At 42.5% G+C, this 18,951-nt stretch overlaps 1 protein-coding gene across 1 annotated transcript in view; it reads right to left on the bottom strand.

Moving 5' to 3' along the window:
- RRAGC (Ras related GTP binding C) overlaps nucleotides 1–10,912 on the bottom strand; it is a 56,308-nt gene extending 45,396 nt beyond the window's left edge. Inside the window, exon 1 of the mRNA XM_056557093.1 lies at nucleotides 10,436–10,912. Coding sequence (XP_056413068.1) covers nucleotides 10,436–10,621 — 186 coding nt within the window. The 5' untranslated portion in view covers nucleotides 10,622–10,912. The remainder of the gene's footprint in view (nucleotides 1–10,435) is intronic.
- Between the last annotated feature and the right edge of the window lie 8,039 nt (nucleotides 10,913–18,951).

The following is an 18,951-nucleotide window of genomic DNA, read 5'->3' as shown; positions in this document are numbered from 1 at the left end:
ACTGCTTATACCTCTCCCTATACATCCAAGCATTCTGCTAGCGTTTCCTGCTGCTCTATTACATTGTCTGCCTACCTTTAAAGGGGTACACTGGCGATTTATTTATTTATTTTTTTAAATCAACTGGTGCCAGAAAGTTAAACAGATTTGTAAATTACTTCCATTAAAACATCTTAATCCTTCCTGTACTTATTAGCTGCTGAATACTACAGTGGAAATTATTTTCCGTTTGAAACACAGAGCTGTCTGCTGAATCACGAGAACAGTGCTCTCTGCTGACATCTGTGTCCATTTTTAGGAACTGTCCAGGGTACAAGGAGATCCCCATAGCAAACATATGCTCTTCTGGGCAGTTCCTAAAATGGACAGATGTCAGCAGAGAGCACTGTGCTCGTGATGTCAGCAGAAAGTTCTGCGTTTCAAAAAACACCGCTGTAGTATCCAGCAGCTAATAAGTACAGGAAGGATTAAGATTTTTTTAACAGAAGTAATTTATAAATCTGTTTAACTTTCTGGCCCCAGTTGATTTAAAAATAAATAAATAAAAAGTTTTCACCGGAGTACCCCTTTAAGTCTTCTGAAATAATTAGGCTAGGTTCAGACTACGTAATTTACGCCTGAAATTCCTCTGAAATTGCAGGCGGAAATTCGGCTTGCTAAAATGTATAGTGTAGTGAATGGGTTTCCGTTCACAAATTCACACTTCGAAATTTGTGAAGCGAAATTTGTGAACGGAAAATCCGCTTGGAAATTTCCACCTGAAGAAAGGGGTTGCTCTTTCTTCAGGGGGAAATCCGCGCGGAACACATTGCAGTCTATGGGAGACTGCAGTGTCCGCGCGGTCCTAGCGCCGACTGATTCAGTCAGCGTCGGCCGCACTTGGAATCTCCAGGCGGGAATTTTCTGCCTGGAGATTCCGTAGTCTGAACCTAGCCTTACTCCTAAATCACTTTCCTCAGATACTGTGGTCAGGACTGTGTCAAATATTCTATATTCTGCCCGAGGGTTTTTACACCCCAGGTGCATTATCTTGCACTTGTCCACATTAAATTTCAGTTGCCAGAGTTCTGACCATTCTTCTAGTTTGCCTAAATTATTTTCCATTTGGCGGATCCCCATGTTGACTATGTAGCAAGTTGGGAACAATTTTGGCATTTAATACTGGGGAGATTTATCAAAACCTGTGCAAAAGTAAAAGTAGACTAGTTGCCCATAACAACCAATAAGATTGCTTCTTTTATTTTTCAGAGAACTCTATAAAAAAAAAATAAAAAAAATAAAGTAAAGCATTAGTTGCTATGGGTAACTGGGCAACTTTTCCCCTTTGCACAGGTTTTGATAAATCTCGTGTTTCAGACCCTGCACCTCTCCTAAAAAAGGAGTGGCTATACAGTGAGGGTGTGGCCTAAAACATGAAAGGCTGCCTTAAGATGTGCCAAAGTTTCAGCCCAGATTTTTAGGTCAACCTCAAAAACTTGAAAAAGACAGTCTAAGGGTATGTTCACATGAGCGTCCCACAGCATATTTTACGCTGCAGAAACCCGAAGGACCCCTGCATGGTGGCTTTACATGTGCCTGCTCGGAGCAGAAATATGCCACTAAGAGCAGACACACTGCAGCGCGGCAACTCGCACATCGTAATGTGTCTGCTCCGAGCAGGTACATGTAAAGCCACCATGCAGCAGTCCTTCAGCGGCGGATCTGCAGCCTAAAATACGCTGTGGGTCCGCTCGTGTGAACATACCCTTCGGCTGCGCCAAATGCAGGGATGTGGAAATCCTATCGCCCGACGCCCAGGACAAGTAGTTTTGGGCGCCGGGCAGGTGAATTTTTCATAGATTTAGCCCTGTATCGGGCTAGCAGGGACAGACCGACTTCCCCCTTATTTTTCTTTACTGCCGGTGTGAGGCGCAGGAGCGGATGGAAGTCTGCACCTCACACCGGCACTCAGAGTGTATGGAGGGGGCTGCGGCCACAAGCTGACCGCAGAGGCCGAGGTCGCACGTTCGCATTACATAATTGAGCCACGCCCCCTTATCTAATCCTCCCGGAGGATGGAGGACGCAGCTACACATAACACAAAAAACAGGGGGAGAGAAAGGATGTCCACAGCTCGGCACACAGCTCCTCCCCTCCCCCACACACAGCTCTTTTCCCTCCCCCTGTTCTTTCTTCACAGGACCTAATCCACCACGGGGAGGTTGCATGTTTGCACGGGGAAAACAGAGCAGGGGGGAGGGGAGAGAGGAGAGGATGTCGGGTGTGAGGTGAGATTTTCAAACCCATGTAACCTCACACCGGCTGGGACTACAGCTCTGATGTCCACTCATGGCGGCTCAGGTGAGGAGGCAGAGAATGCAGGCGGCGGCGACTGGAAGGGTGGTTGTATATGCAGGGTGTGAGTGTATGTGTGAATAATGTCTGTGTGTGATGTGTATGTAATGTATGATGTGTGTATGATGTCTGTCTATGTGTCATGTGTATGTAATGGATAATGTGTGTATGATGTCTGTCTATGTGTGATGTGTATGTAATGGATAATGTGTGTATGATGTCTGTCTATGTGTGATGTGTATGTAATGGATAATGTGTGTATGATGTCTAAGTGTGATGTGTATGTAATGTATGATGTGTGTATGATGTCTGTCTATGTGTGATGTGTATGTAATGGATAATGTGTGTATGATGTGTATGTAATGGATAATGTATGTATGATGTCTGTCTGTGTGATGTGTATATAATGTATGATGTGTGTATGATGTCTGTCTATGTGTGATGTGTATGTAATGGATAATGTGTGTATGATGTCTGTCTATGTAACGTATAATGTGTGTATGATGTCTGTGTGATGTGTATGTAATGTATAATGTGTGTATGATGTGTATGTAATGGATAATGTATGTATGATGTCTGTCTGTGTGATGTGTATATAATGTATGATGTGTGTATGATGTCTGTCTATGTGTGATGTGTATGTAATGGATAATGTGTGTATGATGTCTGTCTATGTAATGTATAATGTGTGTATGATGTCTGTCTATGTGTGATGTGTATGTAATGGATAATGTGTGTATGATGTCTGTCTATGTAATGTATAATGTGTGTATGATGTCTGTGATGTGTATGTAATGTATAATGTGTGTATGATGTGTATGTAATGGATAATGTATGTATGATGTCTGTCTGTGTGATGTGTATATAATGTATGATGTGTGTATGATGTCTGTCTATGTGTGATGTGTATGTAATGGATAATGTGTGTATGATGTCTGTCTATGTGTGATGTGTATGTAATGTATAATGTGTGTATGATGTGTATGTAATGGATAATGTATGTATGATGTCTGTCTGTGTGATGTGTATATAATGTATGATGTGTGTATGATGTCTGTCTATGTGTGATGTGTATGTAATGGATAATGTGTGTATGATGTCTGTCTATGTATGATGTGTATGTAATGTATAATGTGTGTATGATGTCTGTCTATGTGTGATGTGTATGTAATGGATAATGTGTGTATGATGTCTGTCTATGTAATGTATAATGTGTGTATGATGTCTGTCTATGTGTGATGTGTATGTAATGTATAATGTGTGTATGATGTGTATGTAATGGATAATGTATGTATGATGTCTGTCTGTGTGATGTGTATATAATGTATGATGTGTGTATGATGTCTGTCTATGTGTGATGTGTATGTAATGGATAATGTGTGTATGATGTCTGTCTATGTATGATGTGTATGTAATGTATAATGTGTGTATGATGTCTGTCTATGTGTGATGTGTATGTAATGTATAATGTGTGTATGATGTGTATGTAATGGATAATGTATGTATGATGTCTGTCTGTGTGATGTGTATATAATGTATGATGTCTGTCTATGTGTGATGTGTATGTAATGGATAATGTGTGTATGATGTCTGTCTATGTGTGATGTGTATGTAATGGATAATGTGTGTATGATGTCTATGTGTGATGTGTATGTAATGGATAATGTGTGTATGATGTCTATGTGTGATGTGTATGTAATGGATAATGTGTGTATGATGTCTAAGTGTGATGTGTATGTATGTGATGTATGATGTGGGGTGGGCAGCGGTGTATGTATGATGTGTGTATATGTATAGCGTGAGTGTATGTGATGTGTGTATGTAATATATGATGTGGGGGGGCAGCGGTGGGTGTATGTATAATGTGTGCATATGTATGGTGTACATGTATGGTGTGAGTGTATATGTGTATGATGCATCTGTGATGTGTGTATGTAATGTATGATGTGGGGGGGGGGGGGGGGGCACTGCCGCCGCCGCCAGTTGTGCCATCTAATTTTATTTATTTTTAGTGGCTTCTGGCCACCCGCACTGAATTGCACCCCCAGAATGCTGCCCCTTCATACTCACCCGCCGACCAAGAGCCCCACGGTTGCATGCAAACCCGCCCCAACCAAAACTACAACTCCGAGCATGTTGCACCATAACCTAATCTGTAGAACTATAAAGTGTAACACGCTGGGAGTTGTAGTTTTGGTTCGGGTCAGCTGCAGAGCCATAGGCTGCATCAGGGCATGCTTGGTGTTGTAGTTACTAACTGGAATTCCCAGTATTCCCTGACAGACTATGGCTCTGCAGCTGACAGGAACCAAAACTACAACTCCCAGCATGTTACACAATAACCTTAACTGTCCTGCTATACAGTGCAACATGCTGCAACACCCACACAACCATAGACTATCAGGGCATGCTGGGAGTTGTAGTTATCTAGTAACTAAATGCAACTTCCAGCATTTTCTGACACAAAATGCACCATATAAACTGGAGAAGCAGAACCCCCCCCCCCCCCCCCCCAGTAACATAAGTTCCTATTGAGACTGAAAAATAGTGATTAAAATATTTTAAAAAGTGCGTATATATGTGAATAAGCCCCTTTCCTAATAAAAGTTTCCAATTTTCTTTAAATAAAGATAATGTACAAAAATAAACATAAGTGGTATCGCTGCATGTGGAAATGTCCAGACTATTAAAATATGATGTTAATTAAACCGTACGGTGAACGGTGTAAATGTAAAGAATAGTCCAGAATTGCTCATTTTTGGTCACTTCATATGAGAAATTTTTTATGGTGATCAAAAAGTTACATCTAGACTTTTCTGGGCTTGTCTGGGGTGTAAGAGGAGCTACAGCTCTCCCTCCGCTAATATCCTGACATACTGCGATCACCTATTAACCCATTAGATCACCGCTGTCTAAAGGATCTTATATCCATCCCTGGTTGTCTAGGGGGGGGGATCAGACTATTTTGGTGGAAATTATTTTATCTACCAGGACAAGTGGATTTTCTTGAGGGACAAGTAGATTGTGTTCCGCTTTAGTCCCTTGGACAAGTAGTTTTTTTTTTTTTTTTTTTAATTTCCACCCCCCTGAAATGTATCAAACCGCTTGAGCCGCTGTGATTAATCTGCTGCACTCTTAGGCTGGGTTCACATCTGTATCAGAGGCGCTGTATTTTACATTAATCTGCTTCTTTTGGGAGCAGAAGAATACAAGAGGTGCATGATGTACGCCATCAGAGCCTGATGAACCCATTGACTAGAATATGGTAAATCACATATTCAGCGTGGTGTTCGTGATTTTACTTGAAAAAAAAAAATAATTACCTTAAAAGAATCTGCGACAGAGGCACAGATGTGAACAGAGCCTTAAACTTTCTAGTTTCAGTTAAAATTGTTTCTTTTTTTAAACCAAGTTAATATATGTAAGCTAATCCATTTAACATGCTTAGGAATAGCTCTGTTCTCCACACTGCAGGGTGTGTTCTCATGTTCAGGTTTTTGATGCAGTCTTCAAAGTCAAAGCCTGGATGTGATCACAAATGAAAGGTATAAAAAGGAAAGACTGAGGGGCGAGTTTATCAAAGGATTAACCTGCTTTTAGCATAAAAAAGGGGGTTCATTTGTTGCAGGATTTGTCACAGAGTTCAATTTGCGACTTTCCCCGTTATTTTTGGTTTATACAAGAAATCAATGTGGTAATGGATTCATTAGTGATTTGTTACAAAGCTCTGAATTTGTCCCAAATCTACACAAGCTCAGACCTTTCTTATAAGACTGGCTGACATTTTGGCGCACACGGGTTAAAAAGTTGCAGGAAAGTCCAAGAGTCCTAATGGGTGCCAGCACCATCTTTATCACATCCCCTGCACCAAGTGATACATTTTCCACCACTCCTCTTTTCAAACACATCCCTGGCTTGGTCTTCAAAAACTGCATTGAAAAATACCTGAAAGTGAGGACAAGCCATAAATAGTAAACAGAGATTCTTAACATGTTAAGGGGGTACTCCGGTGAAAACCTTTTTTCTTTTCAATCAACTGGCTCTGGAAAGTTAAACATATTTTTACATTACTTCTATTCAAAAATCTTAATCCTTCCTGTACTTATTAGCTACTGAATACTACAGAGGAAATTCTTTTCTTTTTGAAATGCTCTCTGATGACATCACGAGCACAGTGCTCTCTACTGACATTATTATAATAATAATAATAATAATAATAATAATAAGTCTTTATTTATTGTTGTCCTTAGTGGGATTTGAACCCAAGGCCCCAGCACTGCAAGGCAGCAGTGCTAACCACTGAGCCACCATGCTACCCTTAGCATTCATCTGCAATGCACGGTTGCTAAAATGGACAGAGATGTCAGCAGAGAGCACTGTGCTCGTGATGTCATCAGTGTTCCAAAAAGAAAGGAATTTCCTCTGTAGCATTCAGCAGCTAATAAGTACTGGAAGGATTAAGATTTTTTAATAGAAGTAATTTACAAATATGTTTAACTTTCTGGCACCAGTTGATTTAAAAGAAAAAAGATTTTCACCGGAGTACCCCTTTCAGAGCGCAGGGGGTGCCAGTACATCCTGAGTCCCGTTACGGGGATTAAACCATTCTCACGGGCTGAGCACGCTTCAAACTCCATGGGTCCCGACTGCTATCAGCAGCCAGGACCCAGGGTTAATGCCGGGCACCACTGATGGGGCAGATGCCCAGCATTAACCCTTTAGACGCAAGTGATGAAAGTGAAAGCATCTAAAATGAAAGTGAAACTATCCCAACAGCTCAGCGGAGCTGATCGGCACTACTGCAACGAAATTGTAATGTCCCGATCAACTTACTGGATGCCAGAAGGGTGCTCACCAGCCTCCTCATCGTCAGATCAGCCATCTACTGCTCCAAGCCTGCAGGCTGGAACAGCAGAGCGCCGTTAACACTGATCAATGTATGCAATCAGAAGATTTCCTAAGGGGGCTTAAAAAATAAAAAAGTGTAAAAAAAAATAAAAAAGTTATTAAATGTGAATAAGCCCAACCCCTAGTAAAAGTTTGATTTCCACCCCCCCCCCCCCCACCTTTTGCTATTTTTTTTTAAATAAAATAATGTAATAAGAAATAAAAAATAACCATATGTGGTACCAACACGTGCATAACTGACCAAACTATTAAAATATAAGGTTAGCTAAACTGCACGGTCGATGGCGTACACAGAAAAAGACACCAAAGTCCAAAACTGTGCATTTTTTGGTCACTTCATATACCATGAAAAGCAATCAAAAAGTCCCATCAAAACACAAATGGTACCAATAAAAACTACAGATCACGGCGATAAAAAATAAATAAATAAAAATGAGCCCTCATATAGCCCTGTATGCGGAAAAATAAGAAAAGTTTTATGGGTCAGAAGATGACAATTTTAAACATAAAAATTTTGGTGCATGTACTGAGAATTTTTTTTTTTTTAAGTAGTGAAATAAAATAAAACCTACATATATTAGGTATCCTTGTAACCGTATGGACCTACAGAATAAAAATAAAGCGTCATTTTTACTGAAAAGTGCACTGCGTAGAAACGGAAGCCCTAAAAAGTTGCAACATTTTTTTTCACCCCACAAATCATTTTTATTTTGTTCCGCCTCAGATTATGTTCTAAAATAATTGATGTCATTACAAAGTACAATTGGTGACACAAAAAACAAGCCCTTATATGGGTCTGTAGGTGTAAGATTGAACGTGTTTTGTTTTTTTTCCGCCTTGCCTTCAAAAAAATCATAAGTGCAAAAACTAAAATTGAGTCCTTAAGGGGTAAAAGTGGTTTTCACACTTGGAAAAGTTGGTAAAATAAAATGTGTAACATATATATATATATATATACACACACACACACACACACACACACACACACACACACACGTGTAGAGGAGGATGTTTTTATGAAATTTTACTTACATCCCTTTAGAGTTCTTCTTCCCTGTGGATCTGATCACTTCCTGGTTTTCTCTCTGAACTGTGACCCTGCTGTTGCCAGGCAACAGAGCACACACTTTCCCAAATACCCAGTAGAGCCTAAGCCAGTTCTTCCTGGTAATCTGTCATCGGTATCAACCGCAGTAACCTGTTGGTACAGGCTGGTAGTGCAGAAGACACGGACTACATGATATTGATACTTACCTATGCCAGATCCATGGTCCCGTTTGTCCATCATCTTCCTTATTCAGGCAGCAGGCGGGGCTTCAGGAGCACACGAATGTCACCGCTGCTACAAGCTCCACCCTCCACCAAGCCTGCCGCCCGAATAAGGAGGATAAGAAGGTGAACAGGGCCACGGATCGGGGATAGGTAAGTATTATCCACACTACAAGCCTGTACCAACAGGTTAGTAGTGCGGGTGACACTGATGACAGATTCTCTTTAAACCGAGCATGTCTGACCAACCTTAGTAAGTCGTAACCAAGGGCAACAGATTATCAAACCAAAGCAGATACCTGGGGGATTAGGAAGTCTCTCTCTCTCAAATAGGTGGTTTTCAGACATTAGACAAGCTTGGACATCGGAAAAAAGTGGCATCGGGCCAACCCCTTTAACACTTGTTATCTAAGGAGTCATGAGGATGTGGAGAGGTGTCCCATGATCCCTCCTGGTGCTTTAAAGATAAGATCAAGGAAAAGAGACCACAACCCCCCTGACTGGTCTCCAAACTGTGTTACTCCAGCTGTTGCAAAACTACAACTCCCAGCATGCCCGGACAGCCGTTGGCTGTCCGGGCATGCTGGGAGTTGTAGTTTTGCAACAGCTGGAGTAAGGCTGGGTTCACACCACGTTTTAGGCAATACGGGACCATCAGAGGTGATGGGATAGTTGCCAGGAATTGTCATGGTAACTTGATTTTTTGCCCTATAGCCCTAACCTAAGGCGGCTGAGTGACCCTGGGGGCTAGCTGATATGCCTAAATATTAGCTGCGGCCTATGTTGTAGCATTTCCATGAAAGATCCTGTCGCCTGGACACCTAAAGACTCTTATGGGATCTTCTAGTCCTATTAAAAGGGGGCAGATGTATCAACTGAGGCTCAAAGTGAAACGGGTATTGTCCATGGCAACCAATCAGAGCTCAGCGAGCTGTTTAAGAAATGTAAACCCGGCACTGGTTGCTATGGGCAACAGATTATTTTAATAACTGAGACCCAAGTGTCCACTTTAAGTCATACTGAACTGCCAGAGGGGTTATGCACACTAAATCCAAATTGTGTTAGGCTGGGTGCACTCCACGTTTTAGGCAAGACGGGACCGCATACGGCTGGGGGGAGCTAAAACCTGCCGCTCCTGTATGCGGCCCGTATGTCATGTATTTCAATGAGCCGACCAGAGTGAAACGCTGACTCCGGTCGGCTCATTTTTGCACCGTATGCAGCTTTCCCACCGGACCTAAAACAGTGGTCTACCACAGTTTTAGGTCTGGGGGAAAAACCGGCAAAAATGAGCGGTCCAGTTTTGCCTAAAACGTGGAGTGCACCCAGCCTTACACAATTTGGATTTAGTGTGCACAACCCCTCTGGCAGTTCAGTATGACTTGAAGTGGACACTTGGGTCTCAGTTATTAAAATAATCTGTTGCCCATAGCAACCAGTGCCGGGTTTACATTTCTTAAACAGCTCGCTGAGCTCTGATTGGTTGCCATGGACAATACCCGTTTCACTTTGAGCCTCAGTTGATACATCTGCCCCATTTTAATAGGACTAGAAGATCCCATAAGAGTCTTTAGGTGTCCAGGCGACACGATCTTTTATGGAAACGCTACAACATAGGCCGCAGCTAATATTTAGGCATATCAGCTAGCCCCCAGGGTCACTCAGCCGCCTTAGGTTAGGGCTATAGGGGAACAGATCACAGCTAATGAAAGTGACCCCCAAGTTACCATGACAATTCCTGGTAACTATCCCCTCACCTCTGATGGTCTGTGGAATTATTCAGCGTCATATTAACTTTTTCACAGCCAAAAGTCTACAATGATTGAGGTGTTCGTTCTTGGCGAGGGGTGGTCTTAAGTGGCTAACAAGAGGTGCACACAAAGGGTTACAGCAGTCCCATGGGCTGGGAGTAGTAGTTCCTCACCTTCTGGATGGAGGACTTGCCGCTGCGTCTCATGCCCATGAGAAGGATCCGGGGCTTGCTATCTGACGACGTCGAAGTCTCGTCCATTTCGGACTCATCAGCCCCATAGCCAAAGTCCTTGGGGAAAGAGTCGGCAACCCCGTAGCTGCCGGACAGCGGCTCCTCCACGGAGTACTGAATAGACATCTTGTGCAGTTATAGACGCTGGTCACAGGAGCCGCCGCCGCCGAGTTCCGGTCACCATAATCCAGCAGGCACTGTCACGTGATACACCGGTCCCGGTAGCCCGGTTTCAGCAGACCTGCCCAAAGTCCCGCCGTTCCACCAATCGGCAGGTGATCTGAGACCAGCCCGGGAGTCGTGTCCCCGTATTGTTATTACTGTACCGGAAGATTATTATCCAGCTCTGTTTCCTTTTCCTAGAGCTACCAAACCCTCTAAGCAGCGCACACCCAGTTTCCTGCGTAGCGCCTGCTGATTGGTCAGTAGATCGGACACTGCGGCTTTCTCATTGGCTACCGAGTCTAGTCATTCACCAAAGTTTTTCAGCAAGCTAGGCTGCGCTAGGATCATGTGGCTGGCAATCACCTGACCGAGCGTACAGGGGAAGAGGGGGTAGGGTGTCACACGTGATCTTTAACCCGCTTACTTTCTCAGCACTTTTGGCAATGCTATAGGTGCAGACTAAGCGATATTACATATATGTGTATATATATACACACACACACACACACAGTGGTCTCCCAAGTTACAATATTAATTGGTTCTGGGGCGACCATTGTATGTTGAAACCATTGTATGCTGAGATCTGAATTTTATGGAAACCTGGTACTTGGTTCTGAAGCCACCAAAATGTCATCCAAAATAGGAAGAAAAAAAAAAAAAGGATTAAAGAAAAATAAGTAAATAACTAATATAGATAAAGCAAATCCTTACATATAAAAGTAAGAAAGATCTGCTGGGAGATGTAAATCACTGTCTATGTCAGTGTTTCCCAAGCAGGGAGCCTCCAGCTGTTGCAGAACTTCAACTCTCAGCATGCCCGGACAGCCTTTGGCTGTCCAGGCATGCTAGGAGTTGTAGTTTTGCAACAGCTGGGGGCACCCTGCTTGGGAAACACTGGTCTCTGTAGAGGACAGGAGCTTCTTCAGGGTCCGGTACAGAACACGCAATGTCCTAAGGGTCCTGCACAGTACATGCAATGTCCTAAGGGTCCTGTACAGTACATGCAATGTCCTAAGGGTCCGGTACAGAACACGCAATGTCCTAAGGGTCCGGTACAGAACACGCAATGTCCTAAGGGTCCTGTACAGTACACGCAATGTCCTAAGGGTCCGGTACAGTACACGCAATGTCCTAAGGGTCCTGCACAGTACATGCAATGTCCTAAGGGTCCTGTACAGTACATGCAGTGTCCTAAGGGTCCTGTACAGTACATGCAATGTCCTAAGGGTCCGGTACAGTACATGCAGTGTCCTAAGGGTCCGGTACAGTACATGCAATGTCCTAAGGGTCCGGTACAGTACATGCAGCGTCCTAAGGGTTCTGTACAGTACATGCAGCGTCCTAAGGGTCCTGTACAGTACATGCAGTGTCCTAAGGGTCCGGTACAGTACATGCAGTGTCCTAAGGGTCCGGTACAATACATGCAATGTCCTAAGGGTCCGGTACAGTACATGCAATGTCCTAAGGGTCCGGTACAGTACATGCAGTGTCCTAAGGGTCCTGTACAGTACATGCAATGTCCTAAGGGTCCTGTACAGTACATGCAGTGTCCTAAGGGTCCGGTACAATACATGCAATGTCCTAAGGGTCCGGTACAGTACATGCAATGTCCTAAGGGTCCTGTACAGTACATGCAATGTCCTAAGGGTCCGGTACAGTACATGCAGCGTCCTAAGGGTCCGGTACAGTACATGCAGTGTCCTAAGGGTCCGGTACAGTACATGCAGTGTCCTAAGGGTCCGGTACAATACATGCAGTGTCCTAAGGGTCCGGTACAGTACATGCAATGTCCTAAGGGTCCTGTACAGTACATGCAATGTCCTAAGGGTCCGGTACAGTACATGCAATGTCCTAAGGGTCCGGTACAGTACATGCAATGTCCTAAGGGTCCGGTACAGTACATGCAGTGTCCTAAGGGTCCTGTACAGTACATGCAGTGTCCTAAGGGTCCGGTACAGAACACACAATGTCCTAAGGGTCCGGTACAGAACACGCAATGTCCTAAGGGTCCTGTACAGTACATGCAATGTCCTAAGGGTCCTGTACAGTACATGCAATGTCCTAAGGGTCAGGTACAGTACACGCAATGTCCTAAGGGTCCTGTACAGTACACGCAATGTCCTAAGGGTCCTGTACAGTACACGCAATGTCCTAAGGGTCCTGTACAGTACATGCAATGTCCTAAGGGTCCTGTACAGTACACGCAATGTCCTAAGGGTTCTGTACAGTACATGCAATGTCCTAAGGGTCCGGTACAGTACATGCAATGTCCTAAGGGTCCTGTACAGTACATGCAACATCCTAAAAAAAAGTAACATGGAGTCATCCTCACCTGGTGTCCAAAGGAGCAGGTAAACCTGGTACAGATAAAGTGTACAGAACATGTAATACCTCTCTGTACTGTAAGGGGCGCTACCAGACATCAGTCAGTGCATACGCTTCAGTAATACAAGTGTTTTACCAGTAAATTGCCCATTCTGATTGGTCAGTTCTTCCAGCCCTTGACAAGTTTCACAGATCTGGACTGTCTGTAGGATTGTATGTTGAGTCTGGTTTCAAGTTACAATGGTCCAGAAAAGACCATTGTATGCTGAAATTATTGTATGCTGAGGCCATTGTAAGTTCTTGACTGGCCGTCAATACATGAAACTAAAGAAATGTCAATATTTCAAATATAATTTGTATCAATGGAGAAGAAATTTTAAAATATTTTATGTAACTGATTCATTCTTTCTTGTTCTGATGATGCTACAGTGTATGCTGCTTGCTCAGCAGATGCTTCTTACTTCTTGCTCAGCAGATGCTGCAAAACATAGCAATGATGTGAGTTCTAGTTTTGTAATAGCTGGATAGCAGCAAGTTGTGAAACACTGGACTAAGGAATGTGAACGATCTGGCTCAGCCCAAGGCTACAGGTCATATACACAGTATATTAAAAAAAAGTGTCATTACGTGTCACTTATTTGTGCAAAAAAACAAACATTTGTTTATTACATACTGTGTGCACAGACAACCACTATCCCATATACTTTCAAAGTAGAAGAAAAGGCAGAAAAATGGATCTTCACCAGGCACAATTTCAGTGTCAGAATAAGGTCACTTGGATCATGGATAATGTATCACAAACAGGTTATTTAGGCCCAACAAACAACGCGTTTCTTGCCCAGAAAGGGCACTTCATCCGGTAATGTGCACGTGCACATTGCCTGATGAAGTGCCCTTTACGGGCAAGAAACGCGGTTTGTTGGGCCTAAATAAACCGTGCACAACGGACATTTACACAGGCGGTGATACCAAATATGTTTAATAATTAGCATTTTTTTAACGCTTTGAGTAAAATATGGAAAGGGATGATTAAAATTTTTATTGGGGGGGATTTTTCAATTTTTTATTTTTAATATTTTTTTACTTTTATTTTTAACATTATGTCCCATAGAGGACTAATCATGGCAATCAAATTACCAATACTGTTTAGTGCTATGCATAGGCATAGCACTAATGAGCATTATAGTCAATCTTATGCTCTGGTCTGCTGGAGGCAAGTAAGGGGACCTCCTGCCGCCATCTTAGCTGATCTGATCCCCACAGCCTTGCCACAGGTGATCAGATGAGCATTTTTAAGTGCCGCACTACTGCAGATGCTGTGATCTGCATTGATCACGGCATCTGAGGGGTTAATGGTGGATATCAGCGCGATCGAGACCTGACGTGCATGACACAAGCAATGCTTCTATGCTCGCGGTCATGTACAGGATGTAAATGGACGTCCTGGTGCAGGAAGTACCGCCGCACCAGGACGTACATTTACGTCCTTGGTCGTTAAGGGATTAACAAATGACATCAGAGAAGGCATTCTTTTTACTTTTGAGGTACTCCCAAAAAACACCAAACGCATGATTCTAATACAGTGTAACACAAAAAAAAAGAAAATTAATTAACAAACCTATCATAGCCTTTAACATAATCAAAAAACTTATCTATATTTAGAAATACTATTTGTTTCAATAAAATAAAATAATTAATCATTTGTATTGTGTTCATTAAGCCATCCAAAATGGGTAGGTAAATAGGTATTTCCACATAAGGCCCCGTTCACACTACGGAATTGCCGCGGAATTTCCGGGCGGAATTCAGACGCGAGAATTCCGTAGTGTGAACGGGGCCTAAGGGTATGTTCACACTATGGAAATTTCACTTGCAGCAGCCTTCTCTAGGACTGCTCTGTAGTCAATAGGACATTAAGCATCATCCTATTGACTACAGTGCAGTCCTGGGCTGTTCCAGGCAGATTGTTCTGAAAGAATGAACATGTTCATTCTTTTAACGGAAGCAGATCAACAACGCAAATTCTGTAACAGAAATTCTGCTGTGTGAACTGCGAAACAGCCTTCCTTTAAAGCAGGGGTCTCAAACTGGTGGCCCTCCAGATGTTGCAAAACTTCAACTCCCAGCATTCCCGACAGCTGTTAGCTGCAGCAAATGGCTGTCGGGAATGCTGTAAGTTGAGGTTTTGCAACATCTGGAGGGCCACCAGTTTGAGACCCCTAATTTAAAGCAATCTGAAGTGTTAAAGTGGACCTGTCATTTGCAAAAACTTTTTATACAGTCATGGCCGTAAATGTTGGCCCCCCTGAAATTCTTAAAGAAAATGAAGTATTTCTAACAGAAAAGGATTGCAGTAACACATGTTTTGCTATACACATGTTTATTCCCTTTGTGTGTATTGGTAATAAACCAAAAAAGGGAGGAAAAAAAGCAAATTGGACATAATGTCACACCAAACTGCAAAAATAAGCTGGACAAAATTATTGGCAACCTTAACCCCTTAAGGACCCATGACGTATGGCTACGTCATGACACCCTGGGTCTTAAAGGGGTTATCCAGGATTTTTTTTTATAAATAAATTAACTGGCTCCAGAAAGATAAACAGATTTGTAAGTTACTTCTATTAAAAAATCTTAATCCTTTCAGTACTTTTTAGCTGCTGAAGTTGAGTTGTTCTTTTCTGTCTAAGTGCTCTCTGCTGACAAGTATCTCAGGAACTGTCCAAAGTAGAAGCAAATCCCCATATCAATCCTATTCTACTCTGTGCAGTTCCCGAGACAAGCAGAGATGTCAGCAGAGAGCACTGATGCCAGACAGAAAAGAATAAGTCAACTTCAGCAGCTGATAAATATTGGAAGGTTTAAGATTTAATATAAGTAATTTACAAATCTGTTTAACTTTCTGGAGCCAGTTTATATATCAAAAAATGTTTTTTCCTGGAGTACCCCTTTAAGGACCCATGAAGTACCGGTACATCCGTGGGAATTCCGGTCCCCGCCCGGACCGGGGTGACTGCTGATATTGCAACTGCCCAGCGGGGTCATGCAGTACTAAATTTTCCCTTTTCATTTTATTTTCCCATAATTTGACCACAATGTACCAAGTCCAGAGTACGTTACAAGTTATAACCCCATAAACCACTAAATTGCCCCCCAAAAAATTAAACAAATAAAAATGTGAAAACCTGATAAGACCTCTGGGGTATTTTTTTCCAAAAATGGGTCATGGGTCCCCGAGTCACTATCATCGGGGACTTTTTATGTTGCCTCAAATGTGAAGCGCTCTCTCTCCACCTGAGCGGGGTGCGCATTTGAGGCAACAGGTTAGGGACGGCCACACACATCATATTCCCAGAATGATAATTCAGAGCATAGGGTTTGGGGGGGGGCATATTTTTTTTGTTTCGGCTTTGCTCTCGGTCATCATTCTGGGAACATAACCTTTTTTTAAATGATTTTACATCCCACTGTACCCCCACTTTAGTAACTTAATGTACCCTATGTAACGCTCCTTGAGGGGGGGGGGGGGGGGTCCCACTGTTCTGGCTCCATAGGCAGCTATGTAGAAGCTCAAGGCCCCTGATTGCGCTCCTGCTCTTCTGTGACCAGTGTGCACCCGCAGAGCTGTTTACGCCCAGATATGAGGTATGTTCTTACAAATTTATGGTATCATTTTCTCATAATTCCACTTGTGAAAATGAAACATTTGGGGTAACCCCAGCATTTTAGTGTAAAAAAATAAAATTTTTCCTTTTCACATCCCACTATAATGAACATTTATCATACACCTGTGAGGTGATAGGGCTCACTGTACCCCTTGTTACGTGCCTTGAGGGGTGTAGTTTCCAAAATAGTATGCCATGTGTTTATTTTTTTATTTTTATTTTTGCTTTTCTGGCACCATAGGGGCTTCTTAAATGTAACATGCCCCCCAAAAACTATTTCATAAAAACTCACTCTCCAAAATCCCATTGTCCCTCCTTCTCTTCTGAGCCCTCTACTGCGCCCACTGAACACTTTACCTACACATATGAGGTATTTTCTTACTCGGGAGAAATTGGGTTACAAATTTTAGGAAGATTTCTCTCCTTTTACCCCTTGTAAAAATTCAAAAACTGGGTCTACAAGAACATGCGAGTGTCATTTTGAATACGTTGAGGGGTGCAGTTTTTATAATGGGGTCATTTGTGGGATATTTCTAATATGAAGGCCCTTCAAATCCACTTCAAAACTGAACTGAAATTTCGATTTTGAAAATTTTGTAAAAAATTGGAAAATTGCCAAAAGTAAAAACATGTCAAGTTTATGATGCAAACAGAAAGTAGACATATTGTATATGTGAATCAATATATAATTTGGAATATCCATTTTCCTTATAAGCAGAGTTTCAAAGTAAAAAAAAAAATGCTAAGTTTTCAATTTTTTCATCAAATTTTGGAGTTTTTCACAGAGAAATGATGCAAGTATCGATGAAATTTTACCACTAACATAAAGTAGAATATGTCACGAAAAAACTATCTTGGAATCAGAATTAAAAGGTAAAAGCATTCCAGAGTTATTAATGTTTAAATTGACAGCAGTCAGATGTGCAAAAAATCGCCGGGTCCTACACTGAAAATTGGCTGGGTCCTTAACATGGGGTTAACATGTATAGCTTGGAAGAAAGAAGAGACAGAGGGGATATGATAGAAACTTTTAAATACATAAGGGGAATCAACATGGTAAAGGAGCAGAGAATATTTAAAAGAAGAAAAACTTCCACAATTAGAAATAGATTTAAATTAGAAGGGCAAAGTATGTTTACTTTAAGTTTATGCAGTAATATCAGGAAGTATTACTTTACTGAGAGAGTAGTGGATGCATGGAATAGCCTTCCTGCAGAAGTAATAACTAAATACAGTGAAGGAGTTAGGCATAAGGCTATCCTTCATATAAGAGAGAGATAGGTATTAAAGATCAACCGATTATTGGTTTGGCCGATATTATCGGACGATTTTGGACACTCTCGGTATCGGCAATTACCTTGCCGATATGCTGATAATGCCCCGCCCCCCTCCCAGCCACCACCACCCCATTGCCTCCCCCATCCCCGGCTTTAAAATTACCTGTTCCGGGGCCCAGGGTCCGCGCTACTTCTGGCTCCTGCGACGTCCTGCACGCTGCGCAGCGCAATGTCGAGTGACTGCCTCAACGCGACAGCACCGTCAGTGCGCACAGTGACAGCTCAGGACCCCGCCGGAGCCAGAAGTAGCGCGGACCCTGGTAATTTTAAAACCCGGGATGGGGGAGGCAATGGGGCAGCAGCGGTGGTGGTGGTACTAGGGAGGACCACAGGACAGCTAGAGGGAGAGAAGCGGGCGGCGGCCTCTGGCCCCGCAAAAGCGGATGCAGTTCATTGATTTAAAGCGGGATAATAGCCGATAACCTTTATACCGATATTCCGGTATAAGTTATCGGCCTGAAAGGTCACAGATTATCGGTATCGGTCCTAAAAAAAAATATATAGATATTAGTCGATCCCTAATAGGTATAAAGCTATCCTTCATGCAAGGACTATTCATAAGTATTCAGAATATTGGGCAGACTAGGTGGGCCAAATGGCTCTTATCTGCCAACACATTCTATGTTTCTATGAGCACCATGGGGGAGAGTTATCAAAACCTGTCCAGTGGAAATGTGGAGATGCCCATAGCAACTAGATTGCTTCTTTTATTTTTGAAAATGCCTCTGAAAAAGAGGCTGATTGGTTGCTATGGGCAACTCAGCAACTTTTCCTCTGGACAGGTTTTGATAAATCTCCCCCATGTCACAAACATCATGCAGAAATATTAATCTGGCTAGGTATTTTTTTGTTCTAGTTTTCTTTTAAATATGTAGTTCATCTTTCAGAAGCCACATCCACCACTAAGAGGTGCGTAAGGCCAGTTTCAGGGAAATTAGGATTCATTTTTTTGTTTCCGTATTAT

This window comes from Hyla sarda, chromosome 2 (assembly GCF_029499605.1).
Source record: "Hyla sarda isolate aHylSar1 chromosome 2, aHylSar1.hap1, whole genome shotgun sequence".
NCBI classification, from domain to species: Eukaryota; Metazoa; Chordata; class Amphibia; order Anura; family Hylidae; genus Hyla; species Hyla sarda.
This window is presented reverse-complemented; position numbering and strand designations above follow the sequence as displayed.